Source organism: Meleagris gallopavo, chromosome 1, assembly GCF_905368555.1.
Source record: "Meleagris gallopavo chromosome 1, MGAL_WU_HG_1.1, whole genome shotgun sequence".
Taxonomy (NCBI): Eukaryota; Metazoa; Chordata; class Aves; order Galliformes; family Phasianidae; genus Meleagris; species Meleagris gallopavo.
In genome coordinates, this window is record NC_139404.1 from 67,358,900 (window position 1) to 67,372,565 (window position 13,666).

At 40.5% G+C, this 13,666-nt stretch overlaps 1 protein-coding gene across 2 annotated transcripts; it reads left to right on the forward strand.

Moving 5' to 3' along the window:
* Positions 1-22: 22 nt before the first annotated feature.
* On the forward strand, positions 23-12,160 carry FGFR1OP2 (FGFR1 oncogene partner 2). Of its 2 annotated transcripts, none has more exons than XM_010715622.3 (6): positions 23-175; positions 3,422-3,558; positions 4,763-4,880; positions 5,503-5,645; positions 8,403-8,516; positions 9,668-12,160. In XM_010715622.3, exons 1-6 carry the CDS (start codon positions 172-174, stop codon positions 9,803-9,805), a joined length of 654 nt encoding a protein of 217 aa, XP_010713924.1. In that variant the 5' UTR covers positions 23-171; the 3' UTR covers positions 9,806-12,160. The 2 variants fall into 2 exon arrangements, with proteins under 2 accessions (XP_010713924.1, XP_085088181.1); XM_085232055.1 differs by lacking the exon at positions 23-175 and adding an exon at positions 3,991-4,100.
* The last annotated feature ends 1,506 nt before the right edge of the window (positions 12,161-13,666 follow it).

The window sequence follows — 13,666 nt, forward strand, 5'->3', positions numbered from 1 at the left end:
GAAATGACCGACGGGGAGGCGCGAGGAAGAGCGGGGGGTAAGGCGAGGCCTCGCGAGACTTGGAGGCCGAGGGGGCAGCGCGGCCGCCCTCGCTCCGCCCCCGCCGCCATTTGACAGCGGGGCGGGCGGCCGGGCCTCACCCGGCGCCGGGCGCTGCCGGAGCCGCCGGTCATGAGTGAGTGAGGAAGGGAATGAGGGAGCTGGGGGCGCGGTGCTGCGATAACGGGCTGTTAATGTGGAGGGCGGCAGGAGGTGGGGCCGAAGGGGTTGGTAGGAGCGGGCCGGTCGGGAGTTGCCGTCAGCCCCGACCTGTCTACTGTATCGCGACAGGTGGGCGGCGTCGCGATAGGCCTGGCTGGGGCACGGCAGGGCTGAGGGTAGGCCAGGCAAGGTGCTCTGTAAGGCTTCTATAAACTGTGGAGCTGCGCGGCATTACAGAGAAGAGAAAAGGAAGAACGAAGCTGTAGTAGAAGGCGGTTTTCAGTACTGAGGAAAGAGCAGAGGGAGGCAGTGGTGCTGGCGGAGCCTTTGTTTTTTTTGTATGGCAAAGTGCAGCCGAATTAGGTAATGAAAGCAATTAGTCAATAGCAAGAGGCGGCAGGAAATGAGCGTGGGGCGGCAGCGTTGCCGCGCTGCCGGTGTTGCTGCTCCCGCTGCTACCTGTTGGCCCTGGGCTGTGGGGCAGTTGCGGGGTGACGGCTGTGCTCAGAGCTGGGGCAGAGAGCACTGAGGTGTGCTGTTGCAAGTCCTCGTGCTCGCATGTTAACAGTCGGTTTGAGTCTGATATCTTTGAGTCATGGGTCTTTCTTTTTTCTTTCCGAATGTTCAGGTTAACTCACGCATTTAGATGTATTCTATGGCAAGGCAGCTATTTTGTTCTTAATAGGCAGCCGGCTGAGCGAGAAGAAAGTATTGTAACTGCCAAGAGTGAGGCTACTGCTGTGCCAAAAAGAATCCTAGTCAAGATTTGGGGCTTTGGATATCACAATGCAAACAGCAGTCCTCCTCCTGAAGGACTGTGCAGGATGCCAGAGCTCCCACACCACGATGTGGGTTTGGGGCTACTGCCTGATTTGGGGCTGCCTTCTGCCTGCACAAGGTGCACACATGGCTGCCTCAGCTCAGTCACTGAAAAAGCCAGTCAGTTCTGTGCCAGGAAGGAGTCACTTTTTGTCTCATGCAGTCAAAATGACAGTACACGTTCATCCTTCTGTGCGCTATGTTTAAAATGTGGTGTTTATGCAAATTATCAGAGGTGTTAACTGCATTGTAGTCTGAATGCAAAATGTATTTTGTGCTCATGGGGAGGCCTGAGAGGCTTGTTTTGTAGTGGCTGGAGAATTCGTGGCCTGGGAATTGAGTTAATGTCTGCTCTTCAGATTCTGAAACACTGAGCTAATGAAATCAACTTCTGTAGCAATTCAGTCATCTGTCATGGGAGCTCGTGTTTTGTCTGTAACTATTTTGTAGACCAGTGAGAATGTGAGACCAGAATTGGAAGGAGGAGTAAGACACAAGAAAAGCTGATCCTTAAAAGCAATGCAATATGTTGTTGCCACCTGAAATGTTATCCAGAGTTCAAGCAGCATCTGGACAATATCCTCAGACATATGGTCTGATTCTGGGGCTGTCCAGTATGGAGCCAGGAACTGAACTTGGTGATCTTTATGGGTCCCTTCCTACTTGGAATATTCTTCAATTCCTTTGTATGTAATATCAAAAAGAGCTCCAACTGCTAAGCCACAGTGTATAAATGAACTGCCTGTGGTAATACACTGGTCTGCTGAAGAACTCGAATACATAAATACATCATATGGAAGTTAAAATCAAAACTTTAGTTGATAAATAGGAAGGAATTCACATTATGAATGTTTGTAAGAAATCTGAATATGCCAAAGTGCTGCTGCTTATGAAAATACAGAAAGCACAGTTTAAAGCAGCTGTGCTCTGTGCAGACCTGAAGCTTGTTTGCTCAGGCTTCTTTGTCCATAAATAAGGCTTAATCTTTCTGTGATGGGATGGTCTGTAAGAGACCATTTTGCACCATTTTGCATGAAGTAAATGTCACGTGCTCCTCTGAACATAGGAAATGTTAACAAAACTACCAAATTAAAATGCTTTGGGGACTTCAGACTTAAAAAGTTCAGGGGCTCACACAGGCTCTTCAGAGAGAACACTGCAGACTCTCTTGCTCACTTTCCCCGAGCCTAACACTCACTGGTGGGATGTTCTTGCTATCCTTGTAAATCTTTGAGGAGAATGGTGAAATCTCCTGTGTTTGAAATGCCTTCTTTCTACTACTTACCTAGATGATAGGAAAAGGCTAGCTGGGGACAATGTGAGGATTTCATCCAGCTTGGCTTTCTGGTCCATAGCATGATTTGTAAAGGTGCCTAAGAAAGTTAGAAAATCAATTTGAGTAATTTTTTTCTGTAGCTCAGTGCTTGCTGACTTTGTAGGTTTACAAAAACCTCTCCTTCTGCGAATGTCCCAGATGAGAAATGGATTTTTACAGTACCTTGAGAAAATTTCCTGAAACAAGACTCAAACCTTATGTGTTAATAAGCTTTTCTTATTGCTGTTTGATTGCCGAAGAACTTTCAAAGAGTTGAAGTAGTTTTCCTTTTCAGTAGAAAACATGCAAGGCTTTCTAAAAGAAAACAAAACCAAGAAGCTTGAAGAATCTCAGTCACTTGAATCTATCAAGAATAAGTTTTAGGGGAGAGGAAAAAAAAGCAAAGGCCCGTTCATTGGAAATCCTAGTATATACAAACATTTTGCAAGTTTAGGTAATTTCTGCTTACAGCTACTACAATTAGAAGGCTGGTATTTTAGCTATGCAGTCAGTTCTTTGTCTTAGCTGAATGGCTGTCTTGCTCTATCCTGTTGGAAACAGCACATTTTACAATTCATTTCATTCATTTTTAGACGTGAAGATGTAACACAGGCCTTTGGCTTTCTGAGTTTGCTCTAAGTAATTTTCCTCTACACTGCCAGTTTTAGTTCTTCTTTCTCTATGGATTTAATTAATCAAAATCTTCAAACCCTCTGCATCCTTTTTGGCATTCTCTTTTGTTTTGAATTTGTACTTCTCAAATATCAAGAGAATATCAAATACACTCCTCACAACACAGCTTACTTTTGTTCCTTTGCTGTAACACACGATCTCAACGTCAATTAAAAAGCAGGAAACGGAAAGCCAGACTTGCAGTGTTTTTAAGCTATATGATTTTTTTCTACTCCTAAAAGAGCATGGGTCTAAAATGTCAGCTCTCACTGTTTGGGGAAGAGGAGAATGTTGTAGTTAGTCAGCTGCTTCATACTTAGAAAAAGTACATATATGCACGTGTGTTACAGAGATAGTGGTTCTCTCTATAGCAAACGGGTGGTGGTGTGAAAATAATCCATTTCTTTTCTTTAGAAATGAGTTGCACAATTGAGAAAGCCTTAGCAGATGCTAAAGCGCTGGTGGAACGGCTGCGGGAACATGACAACGCTGCAGAAGCTCTTATTGAACAGACTACAGCTCTTAATAAGCGGGTTGAAGCAATGAAGCAGGTTTGTTTTTCAACTTTGTTTACTCCATCAGGAGTAGACCTTGGAAACACATCATTTAAAGTCATTTCCGTGGTCTGTTTTGCAATGTAGAATCAGTAGTTATTTGGTTAATCCTTTAATACCATACGAAGTATTCTTATTGTGGGTGTGACTGTCATCTAAAATTAGGTTGTTTATAATTTTGTTTGATCCTGTGAGGAACTTTTGCCTGCTGTTCTAACTTAAACATTGAAAGTTGGTGTTTATGTTAAGAGCACAGGTAAAAATGGAGTTAGTGTCCTGCAACCATTGCATGGTGCCTTGTGTTTTGTTCTTCTGTAAAATACTACTTGTTTGATGATTCAAACGCGCAGATTTAATCAGACAGAGGCCCTGTCATAGTGTGTTCTGTTTAGAATACTTTATCTTTTCACTGTCTCCTTTTCTTTCCAGGTAGCCTTTTAGGCTTATTCGCTATTATTTCCCTTCTGATGTTAAGCTGTCCAAGGCATATCATTAGGTTGAGTGTGACTTTCACTAGAGAACTTCTGCAAAACATAAAGGTGTCTACTGTCTTTCCACTTGGAAGTTCATCCTGTCATTTCTGTTTTAATACATGTTAATGAGCCTCTAAAGTAACAAAATCCTGCATATTGAGGTTGGTACTAGATGATCTTTAAACTCCCTTCCAACCCAAACTATTGAAATGCTCTATGATACTGTATGCTTCAACCCTGTGAAACCAGTCACGCAGAGGCTTCGTAACCTTCTATCAAGAGCATCACGTTCATTGACTTGCTGAGAGTCAGGACTCGTTTAGGTCCACGTGATTTGTACTGATACATGTGCTGTAAGCTATCAGGAAGCCACAGAGGTGTTAGTACCTCATGGCTATTCTTTAGCGTGTGTTTGTCAGCTGTAATGATCTGACGGGGAATTTGACCTGCACCAGCTGAAGGTTAAACCGCGCCCACTACAGAGACCTGAGGTATCAAACTTGGTTTAAAATGAGTGTCTCTAAAGGGCAGGAAGTTGACAACACCTCCAGATGTGTTTTTGTTTATGTAAATGAATTAAAATGAAACATCTATCTTGCTGGCTACAGACTTTGACTGACATTAGAACTGGTTCTTAGTGACTTGCTGAGTAACATTTTCCATTGGTTACTGAGATATGGTGGGTTTGGGTTTTTTTTTCCCTTCGTTTTTGTTTTTTTAATAACTAGTACCAAGAGGAAATCCAGGAGCTCAATGAAGTAGCAAGACATCGTCCTCGCTCTACATTAGTGATGGGTATCCAACAAGAGAACAGACAGATCAGGGAATTACAACAGGAGAATAAAGGTAAGATTAACATTCTGTCCATTCAGGTTCTAGCCTGCACCACTCCACCACTCCAACCAGTGATACTTTCTTCACTGACCAAGTCCCAAAGAATATTTTATAGAAGAAGCTTTCTTCTAAGCAGAACCTGTCAGTTTAACTGATCACAACATAATCTAATGCAAAGCCTAAATGTCTTGGCACCAGAACCATAATTAACAAGAAGAGCTGTATAGAACACCTGATTCAGTCCATACTTTGTGTTTGCTGTAAGTGAGGAGATCTGAATATTGCTTCTACAATGTAACTATCTATATGAATATGTTTTCCCATTCCTTAAAAATAACTAATGTGGAAACAGTCAGGAAAAGTTGACTTATAAGCATAGTAGTATAATTCCTTCTGAAATTCCATACACAAGGAATTAACAAATGGACAGCAGAGTCTCTGTTTCTGACTGAACAAGAAGATTCTTGGGCAGACACCGCTGAAGTATTTGTAGACACAACCAAGATTTGATGGTGGAAGGAGGGGGCATGCTAACTTAAGAGTTTATTTCAGCTTTCTCAGGCAGTAATATTTTTGCATTGTATTTGAGTTCTTCTCTGATAAAGTTTAACTGAACATCAAATTTTGTTGGTAGAACTACGCACGTCTCTTGAAGAACATCAGTCTGCTCTGGAACTCATAATGAGCAAGTACAGAGAACAGATGTTTAGGTTGCTTATGGCAAGCAAAAAGGATGATCCAAGTATAATAATGAAATTAAAAGAGCAACATTCCAAGGTAATTACTTTGGGTTATTGGCTTTAAGGGGTTTTTTGTTGTTTTTTTTCTCCACTAACATGTAAGTTAGTTTGTAATGGATCAACACAAAACTTGCATCATCTCAGTTCTTATATTATTGTACTAACTAGTTTTAATGAAACACAAACAGGAAACTTGATCCATCAGTAGGTCAACCTTACCAGCTGCTGATATTTAAGCTTTTATCAAGTAGCATTTCATTACCTTATCTACTTAATTTACTTCTGCTTTGCTTAGCTCGTTGAGGCAACTGCTCACTTATAGTTCCAGGTACGCATAGATCTCAGTCTAAATGCTTCAGGTTGCTGTCTGAGTGGAAGGAGTAAGCCAAACATTTAGCAAAACAGTACCAAAACATTTGATTTGGTATCAGTGCTATTAGTTAGCATTATCTCTTGTGTATTTGATACCTTTGGTACCTAAGTTAATCCTTTGGAACCAAGGCAAGAAGGTAAAATACCATTCCTGAAATGGACTCCAAAATTTCATTTAGAAACACTTTATGGATTAAAAGTCTGAGACAACAAAATAATAATGGAAAATAGTGTTATTTAAGCAGGAGATTTAGCATTTTTATTAAGTTGGAACTCACAAATATACTTGATAAAGAGGATTTATTACCCTTTCCTGACTCTTACTATTTCTGGAATTTTGTTATTTATCCCTCTGATCATTCTTCACCTCCAGTAAGACTGAACAATCTTGAAGCAGTCTTTAAATACTTCTTAGCACATTAACAACAAATTCCATAATGCCTAAGGAGTTAATCTCAACGTTACCAGTAATCACTGCTTCCTTAAGTGGCAGCTGTCAACTTCAGTGGCTATTTACAAAATATTATTTAACTCATTACGTCTTGCAATTCAACAAGCACCTGCCTTTAACAGAAAAGCAGTTTCTTTTAGCATTCTTGTATGCATGAGAATTGCTAGTAATGAGCCTAAGCATGCTGTTTCATCTCCTGTTAGTGACCTTGTAACAGGCTCTAGATCATATTGATCAAGATGCCACATAAGCTAGCCAAATGAGGATAGCTGTGTATCTAAAAGCCACTAATTCCTTCCCAGTCCTTCTCCAGGATACATCCTTGCCAGCTCATTCTTTTAGCGCTGATCACAGCTTCCTTTCAAGCCAAATTTATTCTTTTAAAAATGTCTTGAAAAACAACTTTCAGTGAAGGAAAAATGCTCTATGCGCTCACTTTCACTGGCAATTGAGAAGAATATAAAGATCTACAGCAAGTTCTTTCTCTCCTCCCCACCCCCTTCCCTCACTTCCATGCTGCAAATGAACACTTCATAAGTAAACAGCTAAACCACAGCTTTGGCAATTGAAACAGCAGAAAAGGATGGGAGGGGCCGATGTTCATTTTTAATGAAGTGTGTTGTTGGTCAGACTGTAATTCCAAGCAAAGGAATTTTTGTATGATAGCTTAATTGTTTCTGTAAGTTTAAGGGCAAGATGATCATCTGCTAGATGTGTGGACTTCCAGTGAAGTTCATAACTTAAAAATGGTATTTAACTTTAATCTATACTGTTCTTCAATGTACAAAGCCACTTTCAGTCCTATTGCTCCTTTTCTAGTATTATTTAATAAACGTTGTGAATTTTGTCCAGAGGTCAGGCCAGATAAGGATAAGCTGGTCTGTTAGTAGATTTGGAATAAGAAACAGGTTGAAAGACTGGAAAAATTAAAAGCTTCTGTAAATAAATTAAATACATTTCGCTTAACTGAACAGCAGTGAATGCCAAAAGCATAGGCTGTTCATCTACATTTTCAGGAGAAATTAGCAGAGGCTCTATAAGCAATTCCTACTGGTATGCTGGCCAGTGAGAAAGTAAAATATTATCCAAGCCAACAAGGTCCAAGTAAGATATCACTTCTTTGCAAACAGGGAAGATTATTTAAAATCTAACTTCTCTGCAAAGGCTGTTATGCCTGTATTAGTGACTCCTATTACCTCTCTCGTGGCAGTGGAACAAGATGAGCAAAGAAAACTACTGCACTTTTTTTTTTTCCCTACTTCATGAATTTTTCAATGAGATGCAGTAATTATTTGTAATAGGAAAGTACCCTATCAGTGTTAATTAGCAGACACAGAGAGGTCAGGCAGGGCACGAGGCTGTTTCTTAGGATTCAGCAAGGACAATGATCTCTGGAGTCCAGATTCCAGATAAGCTGAAATTGGAAGTGGATTTGAGCAGAAATACCACAAAAAGGGCTCTGAGTTCTCCAATTTATGGCATAGTCAGGACGACAGCTTTGCCTGCTCTTTCTAAGAGAGAAACGCCCACCCATGAGCTAGTACTGCCTGTACTTGTGCTTACTAGACTTGGGACCAGCTTTCAAACAGGTTGCATGTGCTGCTGTGCTCAGATGAAGATGGCCTTTCTGCACATCCAGAAGAACATACATCTGCTCCTGCAATACCAGAGCAAGCATGTGGCTGTCTAACAGCCATCTAGGAGACATGGAAGCTGTCAAAGGAATAGTCATTTGGGCATATTTTCTTCTGTAAAATTCCTGAAAGGGAACTGTGTGGCAAATGAGATTGATTTAAATGAACAGAACCGCAGTGGTTGCTCATGCTGTAGAGTTGGTGCTTCTTTGTTTAGGTCTCTGTTCACATTTTTATTACGTGACACAGCAGTTAAAATGCACATTTAATGCTTTGCTTATTTTTAGTAACGAATAAAGCTTATTACTAAAAACATCTTTTTATATGTATGGCTTAGGAACTACAAGTGCACGTGGACCAAATTACAGAAATGGCAGCAGTAATGAGGAAAGCCATTGAAATTGATGATAAGCATGGCTGTAAAGAGCAGGAACGTATCATTCAGCTTGAAGTAAGTATGAAATCAAAGCAGCGATGGCACAAATAGTGCCATCCCAGTGTGAAATGCTCAGAATTGACTGTCAGACAAGAAATTATGTTTAAATACAGATCAGGATCTAGTTGTCAAAATAGGAAAACTTGCCTGCCACCTATTTTAGGAGCTGGGGGAGCAGGTTACCACTACCCAAATAGGTTCACAGAAGCTTTAAAATGTGCTGCACATCTCTAAGACAAATGTCTTGCTCTAACCTTACAGTTCTATCTTTCTTGTACAGTCTTTCAGTACATTGGGCCTTAGGAATAGCCAGCTTCTCATACATCCACTGGCAGTATCAAGGCCAGCAATAAGATAGCTGCATGCTATCTTCATGAAGCTGGACTGTTTCAGATAGTTAGGTTACTTAGGAGAACTAGTTTGATGTTGTATCATCAACACCTGATGGATCTGAGGGGGCCATACCTGACATTAGATTGGCCTTTGCTGTGGTGCCATCTTTCCAGAACTCGGGAGCAAATCACGTTCTGCGTTCTTGTAATAACTTCACTAAAATTGCCACAAATCCCCAGGATGTTGATTTAGACTTTTGCTTTGGTCACCTGCTTGATTTTCCAGACTTCCTTAATATTAAATCATTTCTTTTGTTAAAGGTTTTTCCAGTGTGCTACCAATTTGGTTGCTTTCTTGTAAGACTTTGTGGAACCAAGCCACACGTTATTAATGAGTGGGGAACTAGGTGCAATATTTAATTATTTCAAACTGCTGCTTTCAAACTAGTTTATTTCAAACTAAAACTATTTTTAAAGTCAGTAAACTCTTCAGTAAAGAGTTCCCTTTCCATTTGTAGCTCTGAGGTAATCTGGCATGTAAAACAGATGCTGCTTTGCACGCTTACCTTCTGGTATAGTTTGTGTAAAATGCTTTTGGTTCTATTGTTCCCATCGCTTTAGCATTACTGAAACTCAGCCCTTAGCAAGAGAGTAAACGTTATCACAATTACTGAGTTACTGTCTCTCTTGATTTATGGGATCATTCACTCATACTGCTTTTTTTTGTACATCTTCTGTAAGCATGTTTGTAGCAAAGGGAAGGAGAGATCCTTTACATAGTTATCTCAACTTTCTGGAGTTCTATTAAATGCCTTTTTTATCCCTCGGTTATAGCAAGAAAACAAAGGCTTGAGAGAAATTCTTCAGATAACCAGAGAATCATTCCTGAACCTTAAGAAAGAAGATGCATCAGAGAGTACATCCCTTTCAGGATTAGTAACAAGCAGTGATTTGAGCCTGAGGAAGAGCTAAAGACTGTGGAAGCCAATGAGCTTTAATTGCACACTTTACAAACGGAATATCAGGGGTCACTTGTCAAGCACTTGTTACTGAATAGGGCACCAGCAGGCTTATGCATCTTAAACTTCGGTTTAGTGGCTTTTATACCGTGTAAAATAAACTCCAATCGGTATTCTATAAATACCGTGGTGACAGATTAATTGCCATAGATCTAACTTCAGTAGGAAATGGATTAATGCACTTAAGGAATCGGGAATTATTTTTATATGAAGTCATTTTACAAATAAAATACATAATTTCACTTAATTTATATAATTTATTGCTCGGACAAAACTTCAATGCAGCTATTATACAATAAGTGCGAGATTTAAAGTCTGATCTCTGGCTAAAAGATAGTGGCTGACTATGCTTTGTGCATGATCCATAGTTCTTTTTTCCTTTTAGTAAGTTTTTTGAAATTCAGCATTTAGCAATGAGCCTCTTTTAATGCAGAGAGCTAGCATAAAGCTGAAGGATTTCTGTTAGCCACAGGCTGTCCTGTTACAGTGTAAGGCCAGTTGCTTCAACATAGGCGATACTTTGGCAGTTGTATTTACCTTATGAGAGAAAAGCAAGCTCAGTTCTCTATTGGTGGCAAGCTGCTGTAAAGTCTCATGTATTTCTTTGGGGATTGGCTGCCCAAAGTGGGAAACAGCAATTTGAAAGCACTCAATCTATAGTGGGAGAAAGAGTGGAGAAGTTCTATGGTAAAGTTAGCAGCCTGCACACCTCCAAATAGTATTTTCCCTCTTTAAGTACTAAATAGTCAAGGAGCTCAGTGTATTTTCACTGGGAGCTTTCAGTACGTTACGCTGACAAAAAGACTGCTCACTTTTTTCCTGAAAAAGCTGCAAGGTGAAGATGAATTGGCGCTTCTAGGACAAGAAGTAGCTTGCATTGTATGCCTATACCCAAGAAGTGCTTCATAAGATGTATTTGCCATAAAAGAGGTGCTGAAATAATTCACATCTGGCTTTTGTCAGACTGCTTCTGCTACTTGTTCAAAGTGCTAAGGCTGTTGCTAAGACTGATGTGTATTACCACATTTTGTTCAGCATGTTACTGTATTCTTTACTTGGAACACATACTTGAAGTACAGCAAAAGCTTTCGGTCACAGAAGACTGCAGATCTACAAATGGCATACACACTTTGGTATTGGGGCTGTTTAATAACTTACCTTGCAAACTGAGTTGAAGTACTCTATAATCAGTTATCATTTAAACAAGTTTCATTTTCAGTTACAACAATGCAAATGGACTTGAGCATTAAGCGCTATCAAATGTGGCTGTCTTAAAAACAATGTTGATTCAGTAAAACCTCTGTAGACGCAAAGGTATGTGCAACAAAAGGTCTAAAATGGAACTTCAGATTCACAGTGGATGGACGGACTTACAGGGAGCTTAATATTTTTGCTTTGATACTGTCACATGCTGTTTTATGAGAAGCAAGTGGAGTGGTGGGAAAAGTGTGTAGCAGAAAATAAACACTTATTAATTAATACATCTGCCAAGAAACGCAGCTGGAACGAGAGCTCAGGAAGGATAGGAATGAAGCTCTCCAACATTCTACAGCATTTTTTGTAGTTGGGGTAACAGCTGCTTCTTCTACCAGAACATCATAGCTTTTTTTGGTAGGTTTAAGAATATATTGAGGACATTGACATGCATGAAGGCTTTAACCCTTTCCAAACCTGAAGGTTTTTGTTTTTCTCAGAATACTTTATCTCAAGCTCAAATTACACTTGTCTGCTGTTATTTATAAAACTTGACCCATGCTTACATAACTTAGTATTTTGCATTTCTGCTGTAGCTTGCAAGCTGGTGACTTATGAGAAGCAACATCTATTTTAATGCAGTGTGTTTTGGCACTGTGAACTGGGAAGAAATTCTGGTTTCATTTTTTTCTACAAGTGTCTTTTCAGCTCTTGACTGATATCAGAGACATTCACATCCGTTTGACACTGAATGCAGTCCCATGGCTTGTCTCAAATACAGTCTGCAGAGCGTATAGCAGAGAAGGGTTGTTAGACTGTGGCAGTTCTTTAAGGTTGCTCTATTATGAAATAATGCTTGATTAGTGTTTATTTTTGTAAATTAAGAAATGTGACTTAATTTATCTACTCCTAGTCTTCACGTTTGATACGTCTCCCCTTCCATTCCCCTGACCTGATCACTTTAGGATTTTAAAGAGCCTTCACAATGTGTGGAGTGACTATTTTTCATTGCATACCTGTTATTTTTGTAATGCGGATAGCTTGAAAAGAATTTATGGCTAGAATTGTGTACTGTACAGTAAACTTATTTTATCAATAAAGTTAACTGAAAATACGGATGTCTGTGTGGTTAAAGCAAGCTTGCAGGTCCCAAATGAGCTGTGTTTATAGCATCCGAGGAAAAAAAAAAACACCATTTTGCTTCCCACTGAGCTGCTTTGTGTACATTAGAGCAGACAGACAGGCCCACATATACTGCTTTAAAAAAATATATATATCTTTGTGAAATGATAATTTTCTGTTGGAAAACTTAACACTCACTTCCATTACAAGGCCAAGCCCAAAGACTTGCACATGGGCCAGGGCAATCCCTGGTATGGAGTGAGAGAACTCCTTGAGAGCAGCCCTGTGGAGGAGTTGAGGGTCCTGGTGAATGAAAAGCTTGATGTAAGCACACTAGCAGTGTGCTCTTGCAGCCCAGAGGGCTAGGGGGGTGGCCTTTCTCTACTCTGCCCTCATAAGCCCCACCTGGAGTCCAGGGTCCTGGGGCCCAAAGCACAAAGAGCAGAGCTGTTGAAGTGGATCCAGAGGAGGCCACAAAGATGCCCAGAAGGCTGGAGCACCTCTCCTATGAAGAAAGGTTGGGGGAGTTGGGTTTGTTCAGCTTGTAGAAGAGACAACTCAGAGGAGATGCCATCGCAGCCTTCAAGTGCTTACTTAATCAGAGCTTATAAGCAAGAGGGAGACCAACATTTTACACAGGCTGATAGCAATAGGACAAGGGAGAATGGTTTTAAACTAAAAGAGGGGAGATTTAGGTTAGAAATGAGAAGATAATTCTTTACTCAGAGGGCAGTGAGGCCCAGGCACAACTGCCCAGAGAAGCTGTGAATGCCCCATCTTCTGAGTTGGTCAAGGCCAGGTGAGATGTGGCTCTGGGCCTGATCTTGTGGCAGCACAGGGTTGGGGCTGGGTGGGCTTTAAGGTCCCATGCAACCCAAACCAGTCTGCAGTTCTATGGTCCATGTACTTTATAAAAACAAAAAACAAACAAACAAAAAAAAAACACAGAGCACAATGAATAATAAAAAGTACCACCATCTGGTTGCGAGCTTTGTATCAAAACACTTTGCTACAGCTGAGAATGTGACTGTTACAATTTTTTCCGCAAGATTAAGTAAGTCGCTTTGACTTTACTCAGGCTCTGGGTTTATCTGATGTGTAAATGATAATGGCAGTGGGTTACCTTCACAAGTTAGAAGCGTAATGTTTTCTCCACTTCCTTGTGGTTTCTCAGAAGAGAAACTTGCTTTCAATATCAAATTGACCACAGTACATTCACACTACCTTAGGGATTCATTCTACCATTCTTTTTAGAAAGGTAAAACAAGCATCTTCCCACCACTGAGACGAGCCCTGGAAATGTGTGAGAGCTCCTGTACCAGAGAAACACCACTAGGTGTAGTTCTGAAGATTCAGTTGCAAGTTTGAACTTCCAACACCAACAAATGCAGGATGGTTGGTGCCCTCTGTTCTCTGAGCATATGCTCAGGAATACAGCAAACAGTTTTTAAATTAATTACATACAGCTCCTCAAATTACTGTCTAGGCACTTGGCAGC